At 33.5% G+C, this 19,472-nt stretch overlaps 3 protein-coding genes across 3 annotated transcripts; 1 reads left to right on the top strand and 2 right to left on the bottom strand.

The window, feature by feature from the left end:
• Positions 1-327: 327 nt before the first annotated feature.
• Positions 328-711, bottom strand: LOTGIDRAFT_131512 (hypothetical protein; the record flags this gene model as incomplete). Its single annotated transcript, XM_009066259.1, has 1 exon — positions 328-711. A coding segment is annotated over one exon (384 nt), but the record flags the coding sequence as incomplete, so codon positions are not given.
• Positions 712-4,333: 3,622 nt separating this feature from the next.
• LOTGIDRAFT_221814 (hypothetical protein) lies at positions 4,334-5,356 on the bottom strand. Its single transcript, XM_009066258.1, has one exon. It carries the CDS (start codon positions 5,273-5,275, stop codon positions 4,928-4,930), a length of 348 nt encoding a protein of 115 aa, XP_009064506.1. The 5' UTR covers positions 5,276-5,356; the 3' UTR covers positions 4,334-4,927.
• A 2,330-nt stretch (positions 5,357-7,686) lies between these two features.
• On the top strand, positions 7,687-18,641 carry LOTGIDRAFT_196341 (hypothetical protein). The gene is made up of 16 exons (XM_009066257.1): positions 7,687-7,865; positions 9,307-9,502; positions 9,867-9,989; positions 10,313-10,476; positions 10,840-10,917; positions 11,156-11,287; positions 11,704-11,870; positions 12,202-12,296; positions 12,705-12,835; positions 13,223-13,362; positions 13,810-13,878; positions 14,805-14,951; positions 15,695-15,778; positions 16,164-16,240; positions 16,550-17,833; positions 18,364-18,641. Exons 1-15 carry the CDS (start codon positions 7,785-7,787, stop codon positions 16,615-16,617), a joined length of 1,752 nt encoding a protein of 583 aa, XP_009064505.1. The 5' UTR covers positions 7,687-7,784; the 3' UTR covers positions 16,618-17,833; positions 18,364-18,641.
• Positions 18,642-19,472: the final 831 nt, after the last annotated feature.

The raw sequence follows: 19,472 nt of genomic DNA, 5'->3' as shown, positions 1-19,472 counted from the left end.
ATGATCTGGAATTTAGTTTTCAACCAATTATAAATCTTAGGAAGTATAGGTTGTAATTTGGTACTAATGACATAGTTACGAAAGCACAGGCACAGTTCTTATAACTTAGTGTGTAATTTGAAAGGCAAGAGTATTTATAGTGTTATCGAATATCGCCTTTTTCCTCACTTTCTCGCCTTTTTCCTCGCCTTTTTCCTCGCCTTTTTTACCCTCGCTTTCTCGCCTTTTTCCTCGCTTTCTCGTCTCTCGACTTCTCGTAATATGGCCGCAGCCGGCTTCCATACAAAACGACACAGAAAGAGGAGGTACAGAGCCCTTGACGAACGACTAAATGTACTTAAAGCCAAACTCCTCAATAACTCCTGTACAGTATGGCGATGAAGTTGGTGATAATAATACCCTAACTCCTGTACAGTATGGCGATGAAGTTGGTGATAATAATACCCTAACTCCTGTACAGTATGGCGATGAAGTTGGTGATAATAATACCCTAACTCCTGTACAGTATGGCGATGAAGTTGGTGATAATAATACCCTAACTCCTGTATAGTATGGTGATGAAGTTGGTGATAATAATACCCTAACTCCTGTACAGTATGGCGATGAAGTTGGTGATAATAATACCCTAACTCCTGTACAGTATGGCGATGAAGTTGGTGATAATAATACCCTAACTCCTGTATTGTATGGCGATGAAGTTGGTGATAATAATACCCTAACTCCTGTTCAGTATGGCGATGAAGTTGGTGATACAGAACTTTAACATTGTAAGCTATTTTGTAGTATATTAAAATATATTAAACATACATTTACCGAGTTTGTTTTTATGTTATATAGGAAATAGACTATAGTTTTAATCCTATTGTTTACCGGATCATCATGCTTCAGTAGGTTTAATACTAGAACAATAGCGATCAGCGAAGTGAGAACCCGCCATCGTACATTCCTTGTAACAATATTAAGTAGTTAACATTACTACAAATAATTGTAAAATCACAGAATGATGCTTAAGACAAAATACAGTAAACAATTTATAGTGAAAATTAAATCATTCGGGGATATATTCCTTCATCTCGGTTGGTACCTTTTTATGTGAATTGCTTCTTTTAATTTGTTTCTAAGGTCTTAATATTTTGCTAATTCACTTTGTGTTGACGGTGTTTGGGAACAGTTGCAAAACATCTAGACCTGATTGTTATCCATAAAGACTTATCTTCTATTTTGTGTCAATCACTAAATGCCTATCAAACAGTAAAACCAACCTGGTTTTAATTTTTATCTCCATTTTAACATTATGGAGTTATAGTTATCACAGTGTGTAAAGTGGCGAGGCAAGCATACCGGGCCTGGGTGTGGGGTGGTTGTGGGGCAGAGACAGACTGAACGAGGGTACAAGTACCGTCGAAGTTGATATTAAAAATTCGGCAACTCCGAGGAAGTGATTTTTTATGAAATGCGATGGGATACAATTGGGGGCTAAAACTCTTCTTTAGCACTCCACCCCCCTCCTTATATTGCTACCTGAGTATCACTCTGTTAAATCTCTGGAAATGCTTTGTTGTTTTGACATGAGCTTGAAAACAATCTGCACCTGGATGTTAATCACAATTGGAGAGTTGTGGAGCCTATCTTGCGCATGTCACGTTGCTATGAATTTCATCTGTATATAACAGATTAGTTACCATAATGAGATTTCTAAAATACAAAATGTCTTACCTAGAAATATGAAACATTGCCACATGTTTGATTACCCGTCAAACTATGGTTGGTTTGTAAACATTCGCTTCCAGCTGAAGATGATACCACAGACTTGGGAGTTGCTGGTAGATGACAAGTTTACGTCCGCTTCCAGCAGAAACTGTTATCACTATTTGCTGGTAGATGATATATATTAATGTCTGCTCTCAGCTGAAGATGATATTACAGACAAGGTAGTTGATAGTGAATGACAAGTTAACGTCCTCGTCCAGCTAACTGATATTACAGACTAGGTAGTTGTTCGAAGTTAACAAACTAACGTCCGCTTCCAGCAACTGATTTGGCAGACTATCCGAAACCTTACATCATAGACAGCTTTATATAGTAAAGATAATTGATACACACATTAGAATCGTTTTGATTTTATCGATCGAGATAAATACATGTATAACATTTTTAATCATTAACCAATTTATCCAGATGGAATGTCATTCCGTTCTGGTTACTTTACCTTGTTTCTTGGTTTATTATTGATAGAACATCAATTAAAAAAGAATTGTCTCAAACCAGTGACGTTTTGTCAAAAAAAGAATGTGTGGCCCCTCACTGATGTTTTCTAGAAACGCCACTGTCTCAGATTATGTATGGTGGTATCTGGTCGCTGATAACATAAAGCCAAGATATATAGAAAACAACTAATTAAACTCGCGCCTTCAATCTCAGACTTCATAACTCACTTAAAGCTGTAATCCCATGCCAAAAATGTAGGTATAATTCCCTGTTCCCATACGTTATTCATCATCTTCACAATGTTAAACTCGTACTAGGCTGCAATAGTCACCTTTCTTGTATCATGGAAGCTAGTACATGAAGCAATTTGATTGGATTGGAAGCAAGCAAATACAGCCAATCAGACAAAGCGATAAAAGTTTGTGAACACAGCGCCATAATGTTTTCATCCTTTCTGGCACGGGCTCGAATTCTGCAAATTGTAATGAAAAGTTAATAAAAACGTAACAGGGCAATATAAACAATTTGAAATGGGAAATGGTTCTTGTTCTACAACCTGCGCAAAAACAAAGGAGTTTACAATATTCAGTTGCAGCTCTATAAATGAGGTCCAGGTACATTGTATAGACGCGATTTGCTTCCTCTATAATACTGTATTGATAATCTGGCACCTTGTACTTAACTTGGACGCACTGACCTGTCTGTTTGCGCCTTTAGTGTACTCGAGACATTCAATGACCCTTGAACAAAAGACGTTCTTAGAATTTTAAGATAATGCCGTTTTAATAATCTCTATGATTAAGCGATTTACCAAGACTTGTGGGGAATTCGAAGCATCCAAAATAGAACATCGTCTTATTCGGTACATTTATGTATTCTTTGGATGGCGAAATTAAAACGTCAATCACGCCATCATAACATTTTGAATAATCGTCAAGCAAAGATTCACATTCGAGTCCCAATAAAAAATTGCACAGAGCAGTCCACTTTGTATTGAGGTAGCGTAAGTAGTAATTGACAGAATAGGTCAAGCTTGTTTAGTTTCAATTTCTATTCATTCTACCCATAAGTAAGTGGGCTGCTCGTATTACTATTTTGCATTGAACCATGGTGTGCCAAATATCTTTGCTAGAAAATACGTCGACACTTTTCCTTGATGAGAATCTCAATTCGGCAATCCTCGGCAGTTTTCGTATATCGTATAAGTATTCGTATATCGTGAATCTATTGCAGAGCGCTAGAAGAACTTTCATGGTAGACCGTTTGGATATCTGGTGCTTCATTTCCATTACTTTGACTTAATGACCTTAAGGTCGTTTTATGCTCATGTTTTTGTTCATCTATTCGATAAATCAAATGCATTTTCAATGTAACTTTGCATTGCATTTCCGAGATTAAAAACTTTTGACAGTAATTATCGATCTCCTGGGAGTATATTATTATTACAAAAAGTAAAAATATACCTTTGTTTAAAATCATTCATGATAGACTTTATTAATAAGATTTTTTTGCTATAGGGTCTCTTGAGTTCATTTGGTTTGTGGGTTTAAACATTGATGTATTGTGGCTGTCTTGTTATTTGGTCTCATGAGTATTTAGGGATTTCCGTGCTGTCGGTGATTGTCTTGAGATTGGATCTTGTTGCTTGGGGCCGCCTCCATGGCCCTTTAACAACGGTAAATATTATCCGAATGTGGAAAATGGTCGACTCGTTGGATTGTTTTTTTTTATCATGGGTTTATTGGAACTGTCTTTCTTATGAGTGTCTTGTTGTGTCTTGTAACGTTAACCTAAAGCTTGATAAAGACAGTTTTATTTCAACCAAGACGTCAAATCACATTTCAAGCTATTTCTATACTTTTAAACGTGATTTGAAGGCTTAGTTGAACTATTAAAGCCTAATTGAAAATTCGATTTATTAAATCCAAAAAGTGATTCAAAATGGTTGTGAACTACGTTCGTGTGTGTTTCATGTATATACATGTAAGAACCATACGTAGTATCGTTTGAATACCTGTGCTGGCTTTTATGAATTCTTGTAAGAATTACTGTACAAACGATACATGTCTATACCCCTATAACCACATGAACAAGTTAATACACGCTTATTTTAAGAGAAAAACAATAACATTTTCAACATATTATATTATTATTCATTCAATTCCACATCGTTGAAGATAAGCTATAAGCTTTGTAAAAAAAATCCAAAAATTAAACGGTAAACAAGAAAATCAATTATCTTTTTTATTTATCATTATAATTATTATGCACTAGGCTACTCTCTAGTTTGCATTCCATACACTTAAACGAATACTATCTCTCTCAGAATGGACATGGAATTTTTAGTCTCAAACTTGGTCAATAAGAGATAATTCTTGACACACGTGGATTTGAAGGCTCAAACTTCGATGGTGAGCTGTGAACACTATTAATTAGCTTAGCTAAACAATTCCAATTTCTGTAACTAAGGTACAATTGGTCAAAAAAATGGCACAACTGTCCTTTTAAAGTATGAACCATTTGAGAGTCTCGAATTTAGTAGCTAAGCATATCACATGTAATTACTCAAATTTAACATAAAATCCGCAAAAAAAAAAAAAAAAAAAAATACAATCATATACCGGTATATAATTTAAGACAATATTACATATTTGTGTCTATTACAGGAATCCATTCTGAAATATCACTGTTTGGTTGTGTTTAGAATAATGTTCATAACTCATAAGCGTCCTATTTTCTGTAAAATTTTGTTTTGTTTCATACAACTTTGTCTATTTTCCATTTGTTTTTCCACAATCACATTTAAATCTGCTACGGTGAAATATTGGGCAGCGTATTCTCGTATATTCTCAGGTCGTTTGGTCAAAACGTCACTTAAAAATCCATCGAGCATACACTCTATTTCAGGGTGTTCCCTCATGTACGCTTCGTTTCCTACGCGAGTCTTTATCTTGAATGAGTTCAATTTTTCCTGTTGCTCTTTACTTAAAGCACCCAGTTCTGTAGGCCCGGACAAATCATATGGTTCCATTCCATGGGCAGTCGTGTGCTGTGGTGTATCAGCCATAATTTTTTTCTTCAAAAATGTGTCCAAATGGTCTCAAAATGATCAACATTCAACGACGCTGTCCTCACTTCTTTATTATTGTGATAGTTTTGACAGGTATCTGTTTACATTAGTTACAATAAACAAATCTTCAAAACGAAAGAGCACTGTGTAATAAGGGGCGCAACTGGTAATAGATAGTAGACCTTACTTCAGACAACAACTAGATCAATTCGATTTCAGTCAGAGCCGTATATATACGGCTCTGGATTTCAGTTTTAAATAGCATAAGGTAGAGGGTTAAAAGCAGATGTTTACGTAGCTCTGTCTGTATTTGCTTACTTAAACTAGTTAAAGTTTATAGCAAAAGAAGCAAATTATCTGCTTTGTATGGCGTATGATGGCTGATTGTGGCCACTCTGCTTCTTCGCATGGTATTCACTCAATGAAATAAATAATTTTACAAAACAAAGATGCGAAATTCCATATCTTCAACTTTTTATTTCTTTGGAGCATATAAAGATGCAGCGACAGTGAAAGTTTTGGGATATTTGCTTTGGAAATTATTCATTTCTTATCACCTGGAACAGTTTGTCAAAGCTATTTCAATTCCCTTTATCTTTAATACTTTTCAAAATGTCTACACACAATACGTCTACAATTAGATAAAAACGTAAAATGACTCAACTATAGTTTAATAGTCCGACAAGCATTACCCTTGTATAGTGCAAACGTTATCCATAATAAATGATCTGGAAAGTTTCTCATATGTACATAAACTTACACGGTTTTATGAAGTAACTAAATTCTATGACAAATTAAATTTTTGCAATTCTGTCGGAATCTAACCCACTTTTTTGTAAAATGTCTTCGTATTGAATTAATTTTGAATCAAACTTAACCTGAATTTCATGCGTCTTAAAATCTGGTGACACAAAATAAGATTGGGGGAAAACATATACGACCATACAGAGTTATAATAAGACTAATTTTTTCAGAGCCGTATATAGAGTCTGGCCAACTTGTGATCTCGCCGCGCTGAACCATGATTGGCGCAGAGCGGTCACGTGATTGAAGGCCGCCATATTGTTACCCTTCCCGCGACGTTTAGGCGTAGGAGCCTGGGTATTCTTTACGTTGTTTAAGCCTAATTCCTGGTCTTGTCTGGCAACAGAATGCCTCAAATTGTGTTAGGTTCAGGTCTAAAAACTGGATATAATAGATATGGAAACTTTGTGAGAGGGTTTCTTTCCACGCACTGGCTATCTAAGCCTAGGCCTAGACGAGGAGCATGCACTATGTCTATGGCTTCTGAGACACTGTCAACATTTCTGATAGGCCTACACTTAATCGATCGATTTATGTTTTTCTATAAATGTGAAATTCTAAGACTATTTACTTATTTAGTATTGTTTACTTCCAATCACCAAAACAAACAGTATAATTTAAAGGTGTGCTCCATATTGGTGCTTGTACGGTGAGGCAAGGGGCCATGGCTCCTAATATTTGTGATGGTCCTGATTTTCAACACCCCCCCCCCCCCCACCACCACCATCCTTCTCCCTATCAATATCATTGATTTCCTAAATGCCTATCAGTATTACCCCACCCCCTTTAGAGATCAAATGAAACGCCACCATTGTGTATGTTATTTCATTATTGACATTCGCAGAAAAATATGGAAGGGCAATGTAGACTGTGGGTCTAGACTATAATGTGAACACTAAGTCTTTTGGGCTAGACACTTGTGTAAATTTTGTTTTCTCTTCCAGAATCACTTCGACGACAGTCAAAGAGAAACTTTCTGTTGATAACGATTTATAGTGCACATCTTGCTTTGAGCAATTTTCATGATGACTAAATTTCTTCGGCAAAGATGGAGTTCAGTCCTTTATACTAACTTCACTATATTCTAAAGCTTTATGTAACAAAACTCATTGGTTATAGTTTATGCACCGTTTTGACAGTAGTCAGGCACACGGGCCTATTGATCAAAAACAATATGAATTATATTATACATTATATTACTTATAAATATGTTGCATAAACTATAACTAGTGATTAGCCTATTGTTCCATATAGCTGTAGAATATACAGCTAGGCCCTAGCTATTTTAATATGGAAGATTACAGGTTTAATATTTCGGTGATTAATATTTGGAAAGTGCTAAAATTCAAAATTTGTCTTCTTTTTGTGTTTTTGTATAGACATACCAAATTTTATCAAAATCGGTTAAAAACTGTAAATTCTAGAGAGTTTACGAGGGATAACGTCGGCCGCCTTGTAGCTAAGAGAGGGTAACAAGATGGGGCCTTGTGACGTAATTGGCCAGACTCTCTCTATATACGGCTCTGAATTTTTTTATAGTAGTTATCTGTGGTCATAATTTTGAAGAGTTACGTACCCTGAATTCCGTCTACGTGGCCAATGGAGGCAGCCATTTTTGTTCACTAACTGGGTCGTCAAGTGTCTGAAAATCCACTTTTATCGCAATTTAGCCCAACCATCGAGAAGTGCATACTGCATTAAAATGTTCCAGAAACATTTAAGATTTTGTCTCCTGGTTCTAGTTTTGGTTTATGGTGCCGGTGGGGACGAACATACGCATATTGTAAGTATCAGTTTTGAATAAATTCAGTTTTAGGAATTTCGGCTGGCAAAATGTAAACATTGAATATGAGCAACCAATTTTTTTCCCTCCGTTAATCTAATGCATTTTATCATGTATTGGATAGGTGTTACATTGCTCAAGTTGTTAATCTTCAAATGTAGGTATCGGGTATGTAAAGGTAGATAGGTTGATCTACTTACTCCCCGATTTTGGTTTGGCCTTGTGCATCGAACTTTTACACTTTCTCGTTTCCGCTTTTCGTTAACTTTTTTTGTAGGTCCTATGTGAGATTCATGTAATGTCAACTCAAATGTGTAATCTAAATGAGTATTGATACTCTTACAATAAAGCAGTTTAGTATCTTATCTCAAATATCAAACTAAATTTGAGACATTCTACTTGGTTGGATTATGTTTGTATTTGTTGAACGTAAAGTCAGTGTTATACTCTCAGTCTAAAACTTTTCAGTAAATCAATAAAAGCTTACCGAAACTAATTCTTTAAGAAGACCTTGTACTGGTATTTCAAATGTTATAGAAGTTGAAATCACATTCTCAATTATTAAACCAATTTTTGAGAGATAACAACAGTGCAGACACGAAACAACATTTGATTATTACATGAATGTAGTTAACAACTATTTTGAATCTCTTTTTAGACATTAGTCGAATTTGAAAAAGGTTGTAATATTCAACGAAGCCTTCAAATTACATTTAAAGCCATTTCTAAACCTTTTTATGGTTGTGAATTATGCTTGTGTGTGTTATTTCTGTTTAAGAACCAAACATAGTCTCCTTTTTCATTAGATTTGGCTTTGGCCTGGAAGCCATGTCTTCACTTGCAAAGCAACTTTTGCACTTAATCTTTACCAACAAAGAAATAACTTTATGCCATATTTACGGTTCTGAATGCCTGAATAAAAGATGTCAGGCTCTCGTGTTTCCATTCAATGGAACATGGGATAATTTTGACCACGAGACATCTTGACCCTGCATGTGTATTGAGACCATTGTATAGATAACATTGTCTTACATTTATCAGTTTCATATAGCTAGTATTGTATGCACAAGTCAAAAAGGGTACATTACATCTGTCATCTGCTACCACTTGTTCATATTGATCAATTTCATCCGCAAACATTCATGATTGAGTACATTATATATTTCTATTTCACAAGTGATAACAATAAGTGTCAAAAAAACGTGTTTCAGTAATGTCACAAACACTTTTTTGTGTGAATCCAACAAAACTCAGACGATAGTGAAATTCTAAAACTGGCCTGATATTTACGGCCTGCTGTACTGGTGTTTGACCCTAGATTTATAACCGTATGATAGGCCTTTAAAGCTTTTAACCTGAAGTTTAATTACTATTTTTCAAATAAATTCTATAAGTTTCACAATCAACCAGTATTTTGATGGTCTATTTGGTGTATTTTCAGTATAAAGATGCTGAAGAAGTGGTGTTATGGATGAATACAGTTGGACCTTACCATAACAGACAGGAAACTTATGAATATTTCTCTCTACCATTCTGTCGAGGGTCAAAAGAAAGTATCGGCCATTATCATGAAACTCTGGGAGAAGCTCTGTTGGGTGTTGAGTTAGAGTTCAGTGGAATAGATATTGATTTTAAAGGTGGGTGTTCATTATGGGTAATTAAATGGGTGTTGCATGTTGAGTTTTTCTGACCCAAGAAACTTTTAGATAAGCTTATGCCTATTCCAAATTTTTTCTCCAGAGGAAGTTTTGAGGATTGTCTTATCTTAAAAAGCTTTTAAGAATCAACTTAAAAAAGAAATCCATGAACCAATTTGCTGTGTTTTAAATAAATGAAGTTTTGCTAAAATCTCAATGATGACCTTAAGGCTTGACTTCACTGTTTGAAATTCATAGTTGTATATATAAAATATGGTTTGATTTGTGACATTGGAACCAGAGGAAGAGAATAAACATTGTAATGTTTCTACCTTTTTAACATTGTATTTTATATAAATTACAGGTGATATGAGTAAAACAGAGTACTGTAGTGTAGAATTAAATGAAGATAAACTACAGGCGTTCGTGTATGCTGTTCAGAATCATTATTGGTATCAGATGTATATTGATGATTTACCTATCTGGGGTAGGTAATCAATGGACACCTTGACAATTGGCTTTTTTTTTTATTCATGAATTTATGGAATATTTTGTATCTTATCATTTAAAAACTCTATTTCTGATTAAAGGAATCAATAATTCAAAACTTGAAGAGATTAAAATCGGCAATGTCATTTGTTTGTTCATCGAATTGTCTCAAATTTGCTAAAAAATGAAAGTATGCCGGAACACCAATACTTTCATAGTTTGATCATTCTTTTTCTGCCATACACAATTCTAAAGATTAAGTTCAATGTTGAGATGTTAACAAGAGCTTTTGATAATTCTTCATGTTTCTCATCATTACAGGTATAGTTGGTGAAATTGATGAAAATAATGGAAAAGAATACTACATCTGGAGCCACAAAAAGTTTGATATTGGTTATAATGGTAGGCAGATAGTTGATGTCAATTTAACTAGCGAAGTTAAAGTAAAACTAGAAATGAATGCTAAAATACCATTTACATATGAGGTAAACTGGCTTAAAGTATTATTTCTGTGTACAATTTTACATGGCTTTAAGAGAAGAGAATATTTTATGACAGCTGATAGAGCTAAGGTTTTACAAGTATGACAGATAGCATTTCATAATCTTATGTCTTGTACGGGTTAAATTCATTTAAATCTTTTGACACAAGCTGAGAATATTTTATACTGGTTTATGGAAGTGGAGTTTTCATGTATACATAGCACTTTAATTCCTACAATGAGTAGGAGAACAATTCTAAAGACAATTTAGTGACAATTGTCTAAGTGATAAGAATTTTAATAATTGTCTTCCAAGCAGAAATTGTTGCTTAAAAATTTATATATGAAATATGTCTGTTTATTACAGATTAAATGGCATACATCTAAAATCCGATATGAAGACCGATTTGATAAATATTTAGACCCCAATTTCTTCCAACATAGAGTAAGTATTATTCTTCCACTATATTTATTATGTGTTCAATGGCAGAACAAATATTTCCTAATCAGAATTATATCTCAATTGGAAAAATCTTGTCTTTTAAAGAGGCCCTGTGTGTTATATGTACCCCAGCATTTCAGGGTCAATCCCCTTCTGATAGATAAATTTAGATATCTGAAACAATTTTTTAGCCTCTTCAGCCTAGAATCCTATTCTACCATGAATATTATTATGTTTTTAGATTCACTGGTTCAGTATATTTAATTCGTTTATGATGGTAATATTTCTGGTTGGTCTAGTCTCTATGATATTAATGAGAACCCTACGTAAAGATTATGCTAGATATAGTAAAGAAGAGGACTTAGATGATATGGTAGGATATAACTTTCTATATTCATTTTCGGGGTGCTTTTTTGAATATTTTTCTAATCGAAAAATCGCACACTGCATGATGTTGCCTGTCTTCATTAGTCCAGAAGGTGCTGCTCTTTTTCGATTTCCAACTGTTGAGGGATCTTTAACGTGCACATAAAATAAACCGATGCACATGGGCCTCGGTTTATCGTCCCATCTGAATGACTAGAGATTAGAAATGAAATAAAGTGTATGGAGTCTTACTTTACCGTACGCCATGAACGAAAAGAGTAGTCTTAAGCTGAAAATTCTCATTTTTGCTGTCTTGAGGCAACAACTGTAGTTGTGAAATAAATATTTATCAAAAAGAAGTATATATATTAGATTTTTTCAGTGACACCTACAACTGATTAAAACCTTATTTTAATATTACAGGAGAAAGATCTAGGTGATGAGTATGGTTGGAAACAAGTTCATGGTGATGTATTTAGACCAGCCTCCCATCCTCTGTTATTCTCAGCCCTAATAGGTACTGGTTACCATATTGGAACTGTATCACTCTGTGTTATATTGTTTGCTATAGTTGGTGAATTATATACTGAGTAAGTAGGCTTTCTTTGACTTTAGTAATAAATCTGGCCAAAATGTTTAACTAAATTGTGGATAAGATACTCTTAGGTGATAAACCCAGTTGTATAGTGGAATTATGAGGAAGCATAACTATTTTGTTATTAAACCAAATCTTAGCTATGCTGGTTATGACATGATTTGTGAGGAATTATATATTAGCCTTTATCAAACCATGTACTATGAGTTTTATTTTAACAATCGTCAATAAGTTATTGCTTTTATTATATATATCTAAAATTGGTTTGCTCAGTCTTGTCCAGTACACCTGTTTAATGATTATTATTAACTTTTGTGTTTATTCAGACGTGGATCGTTATTAAGTACGTCTATATTTGTGTATGCTGCTACAGCTCCTGTCAATGGATACTTTGGAGGTGGACTATATTCTAGAATGGGAGGTATGATATATTAACTTACATTGTTGATTGTGTATATATTGGTGGGCTCCTATTTACATATACTGGACACATAAATCAAGATTTCAAAAGGGTACATGTTCCTCTAAGTTGTTGAAAGAAATAATTTTATAATCATTTGACATTCTGATGTGTTTGTGGAAAGTTCCCATTGTGATAATTATTTTTGATATTAGTGAAGTAGACTGTTTATATTTATAGGCCCTGCCCTGCCCTGCCCTGCCCTGCCCTGCCCTGCCCTGCCCTGCCCTGCCCTGCCCTGCCCTGCCCTTATAATCTTAAGTTAAAAAATATCTTCATTCAACTATATTATACAGTGAGAAAATCCACCAAATTCTCACTTCTTATTTTATGAAAGTATAAACTCTAAAGATCTTTTCTTTCTTGCAGGTAAACTATGGATAAAACAGATGATGGCTAGTGCATTTTTGATGCCAGCATTAACCTGTGGGTTGGCTTTCTTTGTTAATTTTATAGCTATTTATTACCATGCCTCTAGAGCCATACCCTTCGGTACTATGGTAAGTTTACATGTAATTTAAAGCTGTTCAAAACATGAACTTGAATTTGAGGTACAAATGGACATTATCGAGGATGGAGTTATAGATGAAAAACTGGTTACTATTCTGTAATACATGTACCAGGATTATTATCTTGGTTCACAAGGATCCTTTCTACCAGCTGATCTTTGGTCAGACCTCCTGGCATGGATCTTTCTTTGAGAATGTGTACCTAATTATAGCTTGATCATTGGAGGAAAGATGAATTATTCAAGGTCGCCAGACTTTCATACACCAAATTTTAAACCTTCGACCACAATTCAGACATCCCATTGCTACCACAATGTCAAAACTAATGTTGTACTAACTCTGAAGAGTTCTAGTATAAGATATTATTATATATTGTAGGTTGCTGTAACTTGTATCTGTATATTTGTTATCCTGCCTTTAACTCTAGTGGGAACTGTATTGGGTAGAAATCTGGCAGGCCAACCTAACTACCCCTGTAGAATCAATGCTGTACCCAGACCTATACCAGAGAAAAAATGGTACGAAGTTTAAAATTCTTATCTTATTAGTGGAAACTATTGATATTGTCATATTTTGCCCTATTTGGGATTTATTCCTTCTTATTCCAATCACAGTCCAGCTCCTGTGGAAAATAACTGACTGTTTCTCAGGCGTTTTAAACTGTGTATATAATATGATCATCTTTTTACAATCTATTAGTTTATTATAACTTCTAGAAGAGAACTGAGGGCCTACACATTTTCATTGATTAAGGATCTCCTTTGGCTCAGTGAGTCAAATGCTTGCCTTATTTTATAAAACAAAGTGTAAGATGTTCGTCTAAAAGCATTTTCAAGCTTGATGTATAAAACTCGTTAACCTAAAGGTCCAGGGATTGACCCTCGCATAATCAAGATAATGTTTTCAGAATTTTCAACCTTCAACAGATGAAGAAATTTAACTCAATTTTATTTTCAATATTACAGGTTTATGGAGCCAGCTGTGATAGTTGTATTGGGTGGTATTTTACCTTTTGGTTCTATCTTCATTGAAATGTAAGTACTGTTAATCCTTTTCTACTTCATATCTTACTTAAAATTACTTGTACTCAAAATATGTTAAATGAAAAAAATAAGAACCATCACAGTCCAGCTCCTGAGGAAAATAACTGACTGTTTCTCAGGCGTTTTAAACTGTGTATATAATATGATCATCTTTTTACAATCTATTTGTTTATTATAACTTCTAGAAGAGAACTGATGAACTACACTATAGACAAAATTTCAAGCCTTGTTATACATTCAAGGAATGATAAGAGATTTTTCTTTTATTCATCAATAGAGAAATAAATCTTATTATTCCTTGAATGAAGGAATGCCCAACTCTCTAGGGTCAAACCTAAGGACTTTGGAGTCTATTCTTGGCATAATTTAATGATAGAATTCTCTACACTATCAAAACAACTAAGACATTTTTGACACATCAGTATGATATTACCAACAGTAAATTGATATCCCATGTGTTAAAGATAAAAATGTGTAAATTTGAAATTTTCTTCATTTCATTCTGCATGGTAATTTCCTCTTCATCAGCCCAATTTAGAGCATTTATTATGAATACGGGTTTTGACATGGTTTTATTAACCTGTATTAAACTAAATCCACTTCACTTTGTTTTGGGGGCAAACAAATGAAATTGGTGGCATTTAAATCTGACCAATCAGATCGATAGAACAGAGGTCTTGTAAACAAAGCGTCATAACGAGTGATTTGTTTTGATCGGCTGATATTTTGCTACCATTACAGTAGGGCCAATTTTGATTGGACAATATTTAGCTATGAATATGTAATTTTTCTCATTTGTGTTACCACGGCCCGGCCATGAGGAAGTATGACGAGCAAAAAGTAGGATGTAAAATTTCGGTTCATTCCCATTTAGTCATTTATTTATTGGTTTATGATTAATTTTTCCTCTATTTCAGGTATTTCATCTTCACATCATTCTGGGCATATAAAATCTACTATGTTTATGGTTTTATGTTACTGGTGTTTGTTATATTAGCTATTGTTACTGTCTGTGTTACTATTGTGTGTACTTATTTCTTACTGAATGCTGAGGACTATCGCTGGTACGTATCCTTTTATTATACACCCACATGAAATGCCGTCCACAATTGCTCGTAAACACTCTACAAGACACAATTCTCGACGGATTTTGATAAAACTTGGTATGAGTGTTCGTAATCACCCAAGGATGAACCCTATTGAAAATCAAAAGAATCGAAAAATGTTTATAAGTCATTAGTATTGTCAAGTAGAGTGGGTGAGATATTTGCTCTACGAGTATGAATGAAGAGATCACGTGGTTGATTCATTGCTCATGTAAGATGCATTATAGTAGGATTTCAAACAAGTTTAATAACTTGTAGACTCCTTATGATAAATACATATATAATATTATACCATCACAGTCCAGCTCCTGAGGAAAATAACTGACTGTTTCTCAGGCGTTTTAAACTGTGTATATAATATGATCATCTTTTTACAATCTATTAGTTTATTATAACTTCTAGAAGAGAACTGAAGGTCTACACATAAATTGGTTTCACTGTGGCATTTTTTCTGGTTTAGAAGCCTTGTTTTCGATCCCTTCATTTGAAAGGTTAACTGCTGTCATTTCAAGCCTGTTAACATTCTTGCATCAGAAAAGACCAAAGATTCCTAAATGGTTATATCTGCGCTTTAGAATAGTAAGACAGTTATCTGATTAATCAAAATCAGGCTTGACGGTCAGATTAAATAAAACTTGACAAAATTTGTCCAAAACTTTACTTCTTCACTGTTTAACCAGACAAATATTGTATAATTACAGGCAATGGACAAGTTTTCTAGCTGCTGCCTCTACATCAGGATACGTCTATCTCTATTCATTTTATTATTTCTTCTTTAAAACAAAGTAAGTATATGTTTTTATCTTTTAATTCAAGTAATACAGTTGTAGAGAGAGAGACAAAAATACAATCTCTTTTGAGAACAATTGTTAATTGGTGCTAGTACTGGATACAGCCATTAGTGTAGAAAAGCTCCTTTACGAAAAAATAAAAAACCTTAAGACTAGGATTCTTCATGATCATTGGTGTTTTCACTGAGCACTGATTAATCTTTTACTTAAATTGATCGAAAATTTATTTCTCATAATGGCTGTATATTTTGAAAATAGGACTCGTGTACATATCAGTAAGACATCAAATCTTTATTATAGAACATCTGTTACTCTTGTTAAATGTATAGATTTGACATTGAGACAAGTTTTATAAGGTAAATACTGTATTTTATTTCAGAATGTATGGATTTTTCCAGACTTCGTTTTATTTTGGTTATATGGCTTTATTTAGTGCTGCTCTAGGAATAATGTGTGGTAGGTGTCCTTATTTTAATCTTCTATGTCTGTAGCTAGTAATTTTTTACTCCCAAGGGGGGGGGGAGAGTAAGTTTCAACTTTATGAAATCAAAAATTCTTTTTCCCAGTAATTATTCATATGAGTTTTGTTTATTCCATGTTTATTCTTGGGGATATTTTAGAACAGGTTTATATTTATATATATATATACTTTGCTTTTGCCCATTTAGTAAGAATAAAAAACACAATAAAACTCACCACAGATAGTAGGAAAGAACCTGCTGATAAATTGGTTCTAATTTCAAATCTTTCCCAATCTTGTTTCAGGTACGTTTGGTTACATGGGAACTAGCATGTTTATTCGTAAAATCTACTCCACAGTCAAAATTGACTAAAAATATGGTTGAATCTGGATATCTGAGACTATTTACTGAGGGACTTGATAAATGTGACTATCTTACTTTTTATGTGAACTAATATTATGAATCTTAAGTGGTGAAAGACTGAACCAATGCAGGAGAGAGTATGTCTAGATATATCTGTGGTTATAGTGTTGATACAAGTGACATTGAATACAGTGAGCATTCCAATGTTTAGAAAACATCCTCAAGTCGCCTTGCTGTAAGCCTGTGATAAGGTTGAGATGCAACTGTACAGAAAATGAAAGAAAATGTTTTATGATTTTATTACAATAACAAATAGTCTTGCTGCTGAATTTCAAACTTTTGAAACATCTTGCAATAATCAGACAGTAGTATTACCTATAAATAAACAACTTCTGATGTCTGGTGTACAAATATTGACTCAAAAACAGACCAACACGATATCACCTAGAAAACACAGATTTGATATCTGTTGACTCCTAAGTTGCTTGCTTCTTGGATTTTGTGTTCTTTTGAAATATCGACCTTGATTTCAGTGTTTTGATGTATATCAATTTTCTCTGAGTGATGAATGGCCCTCATAGGTTATCAAGTTCAGGAATAAAGATGAGTGTCTTACTCCTCTCAGATTGAATGGTTCTATCTCTCCTGCATTGTAAACATGGTGTGATATAGAATAAAAGTGTAAGTAAATGGACCAGAATATGATTCTGAAGGAAAGAGGATGTTTGAATTTATTTACAAGTGTTCACTCTACAGTCATGTTACATAATCCAATTTATTGAATATTGATGATTGTTTCACTTCAGTGAAGCGTAGTATAAATCCAATGAAATGTATTTGGACTTGCCTCTTCAAATATCCAGCAGATCCAATAAGCATGAAGCTTTTCTAAAATGAATATATATATATATATATATAGCAGAAAATTTGAAGAAAAATGAGAAACCATAAATTGAAACAGCCAGGTAATTTGAGGCCTATGAAAATAAATAATTTGTTATTTACCAGTATATCGTATCAAATTGGATCATGTGCCAGCAGGTTGTAGTGTTTATTAAATAAAGTTATTTTAAATGTAAATTATTCTACTGAGGTTAAGAGTAGAACTGTGGGATGTAGACGTTTAAACTGTATATATATAGAAACCTGGAACAAATGATGTTTGTGATAAATCTTATCACTGCATCACATTTTGGTTATTTTAATGTATTTTGTGAGTACTAGAGTGAATGGAATTGTAATGTGTGAGATTGTTGAGCAGATTTTCCCTGGATTTATTTGTTAAGTCCTGCAAGATATGTTTTTCTCTGATTATAAACATGACCAAGGACAGTCCTATATTTTGAAGTAGAATAGTTCAAAGCCAATATTGCATGTGCATTGTGTTCATTACCACTTAATCAACCTAACAGTTACGTGTTGATATTTGAACTTTGACTTGAATGCACTAATATTTTTGTTTGACAACACAAGGATAGTTTATTGCATCATCACCTGGTAAAATGTTAACTCGTCCAGGGTTGGTTTCATCATGAAAGTCAAAATATGCTGTCTAGCTTCAATGCTTGGGTATAATAATCTTAAGATTTCTTCATTTGTTGTGATTTTGGGTCAAAGGAAATAAAGAAAGCAAAACCTTATTCTCAAAAATTTCACTAAGATAAAATCAAGATTTTAAGGAACACAGTAATCTGATTATAGAATAATTGAATTTAAAATCGATTTTAGTGATCGACCAATTAGATGACTGGAAAAGTAAAATCATCTTCAGTGAAGTTTTCAAGAATAAGGCCCATGAGCGTTTCTCAGTGAAAATTTAAAACATTATGTGGTGAAGTTTGTAGGAATATAATTACTGAGTGATAAATTATAATAATTACAATTTTCTATTTGATATGGTTTTTACTGGTGTTTATTTTGGTATAGTTGAGTAAAGAATATGTTCTTATCTCAGAACGATTCAAAATATGATCTGTCCACTTATTTTTAGGTGGAAGTAATGTTGATTTGAAAACGGACAACATTCAAAATTCTTAATTTTATGGGTAATTTTTGCGTCATGTGGATATTTCATGTGCTGAAGGAAAACTTTGTGGAAGAGATTACTACTTGTTACAGTGCAACAATGACATATAATCGATTATGAAATTTGATAATCGTTAATCGAAGTTATAAATTCCATGTCAACGATAATTGATTATTTCGATCATTTTACCCAACCCTAATGGATATAAACTGCTGTTTATTATATACAGGTAACCTTATCACTTGAGAACGTTACCTGTATGTGTAATTAAACATTGTGTTTAAATGATAAATAGAATTTTATATCCATAAAACTGTTGTTTCTTAAATTTACTTAGGCTGTATAAATTAACTGTTTATTGGACATAATTAGTTTAACACTTATTACATGTAGTACATTCCAAATAGCTTAAAATATCACTATCACCAGTTAGTTCCAAAGATATTTCAAATCCTGCCTTATATCAATGTTTTATTAAAGCTGAAGTTGTTGCTTCTGTATGTTTACTGTATGTTTACTGTATGTTTACTTAACTCCAGGCATAGATGCTTGTTGCTTTTGTTTTAATAAAGCTCAAGTCATTGCTTCTGTACTTGACTCAAGGCATAGTTTTATACAAACTTTTTTGTGAATCACGTTTGCTATTATCAGTTAGAGATATATAATGTATATTGCCCAGGTTAGTTGTTATAGTATCCTATAGTAGATGTTCCTTATTTTCTCATACCACTTTCATTATATTTCAATTAATTTATTCATATGTTAAAATTGCTATTGGAACAGGAAACTCATAATTTGTTGAATGACAGGAACCACATATGCCTTTCAGGAAATATAA

This window comes from Lottia gigantea (assembly GCF_000327385.1).
Source record: "Lottia gigantea unplaced genomic scaffold LOTGIsca_74, whole genome shotgun sequence".
Lineage (NCBI taxonomy): Eukaryota > Metazoa > Mollusca > Gastropoda > Lottiidae > Lottia > Lottia gigantea.
This window is presented reverse-complemented; position numbering and strand designations above follow the sequence as displayed.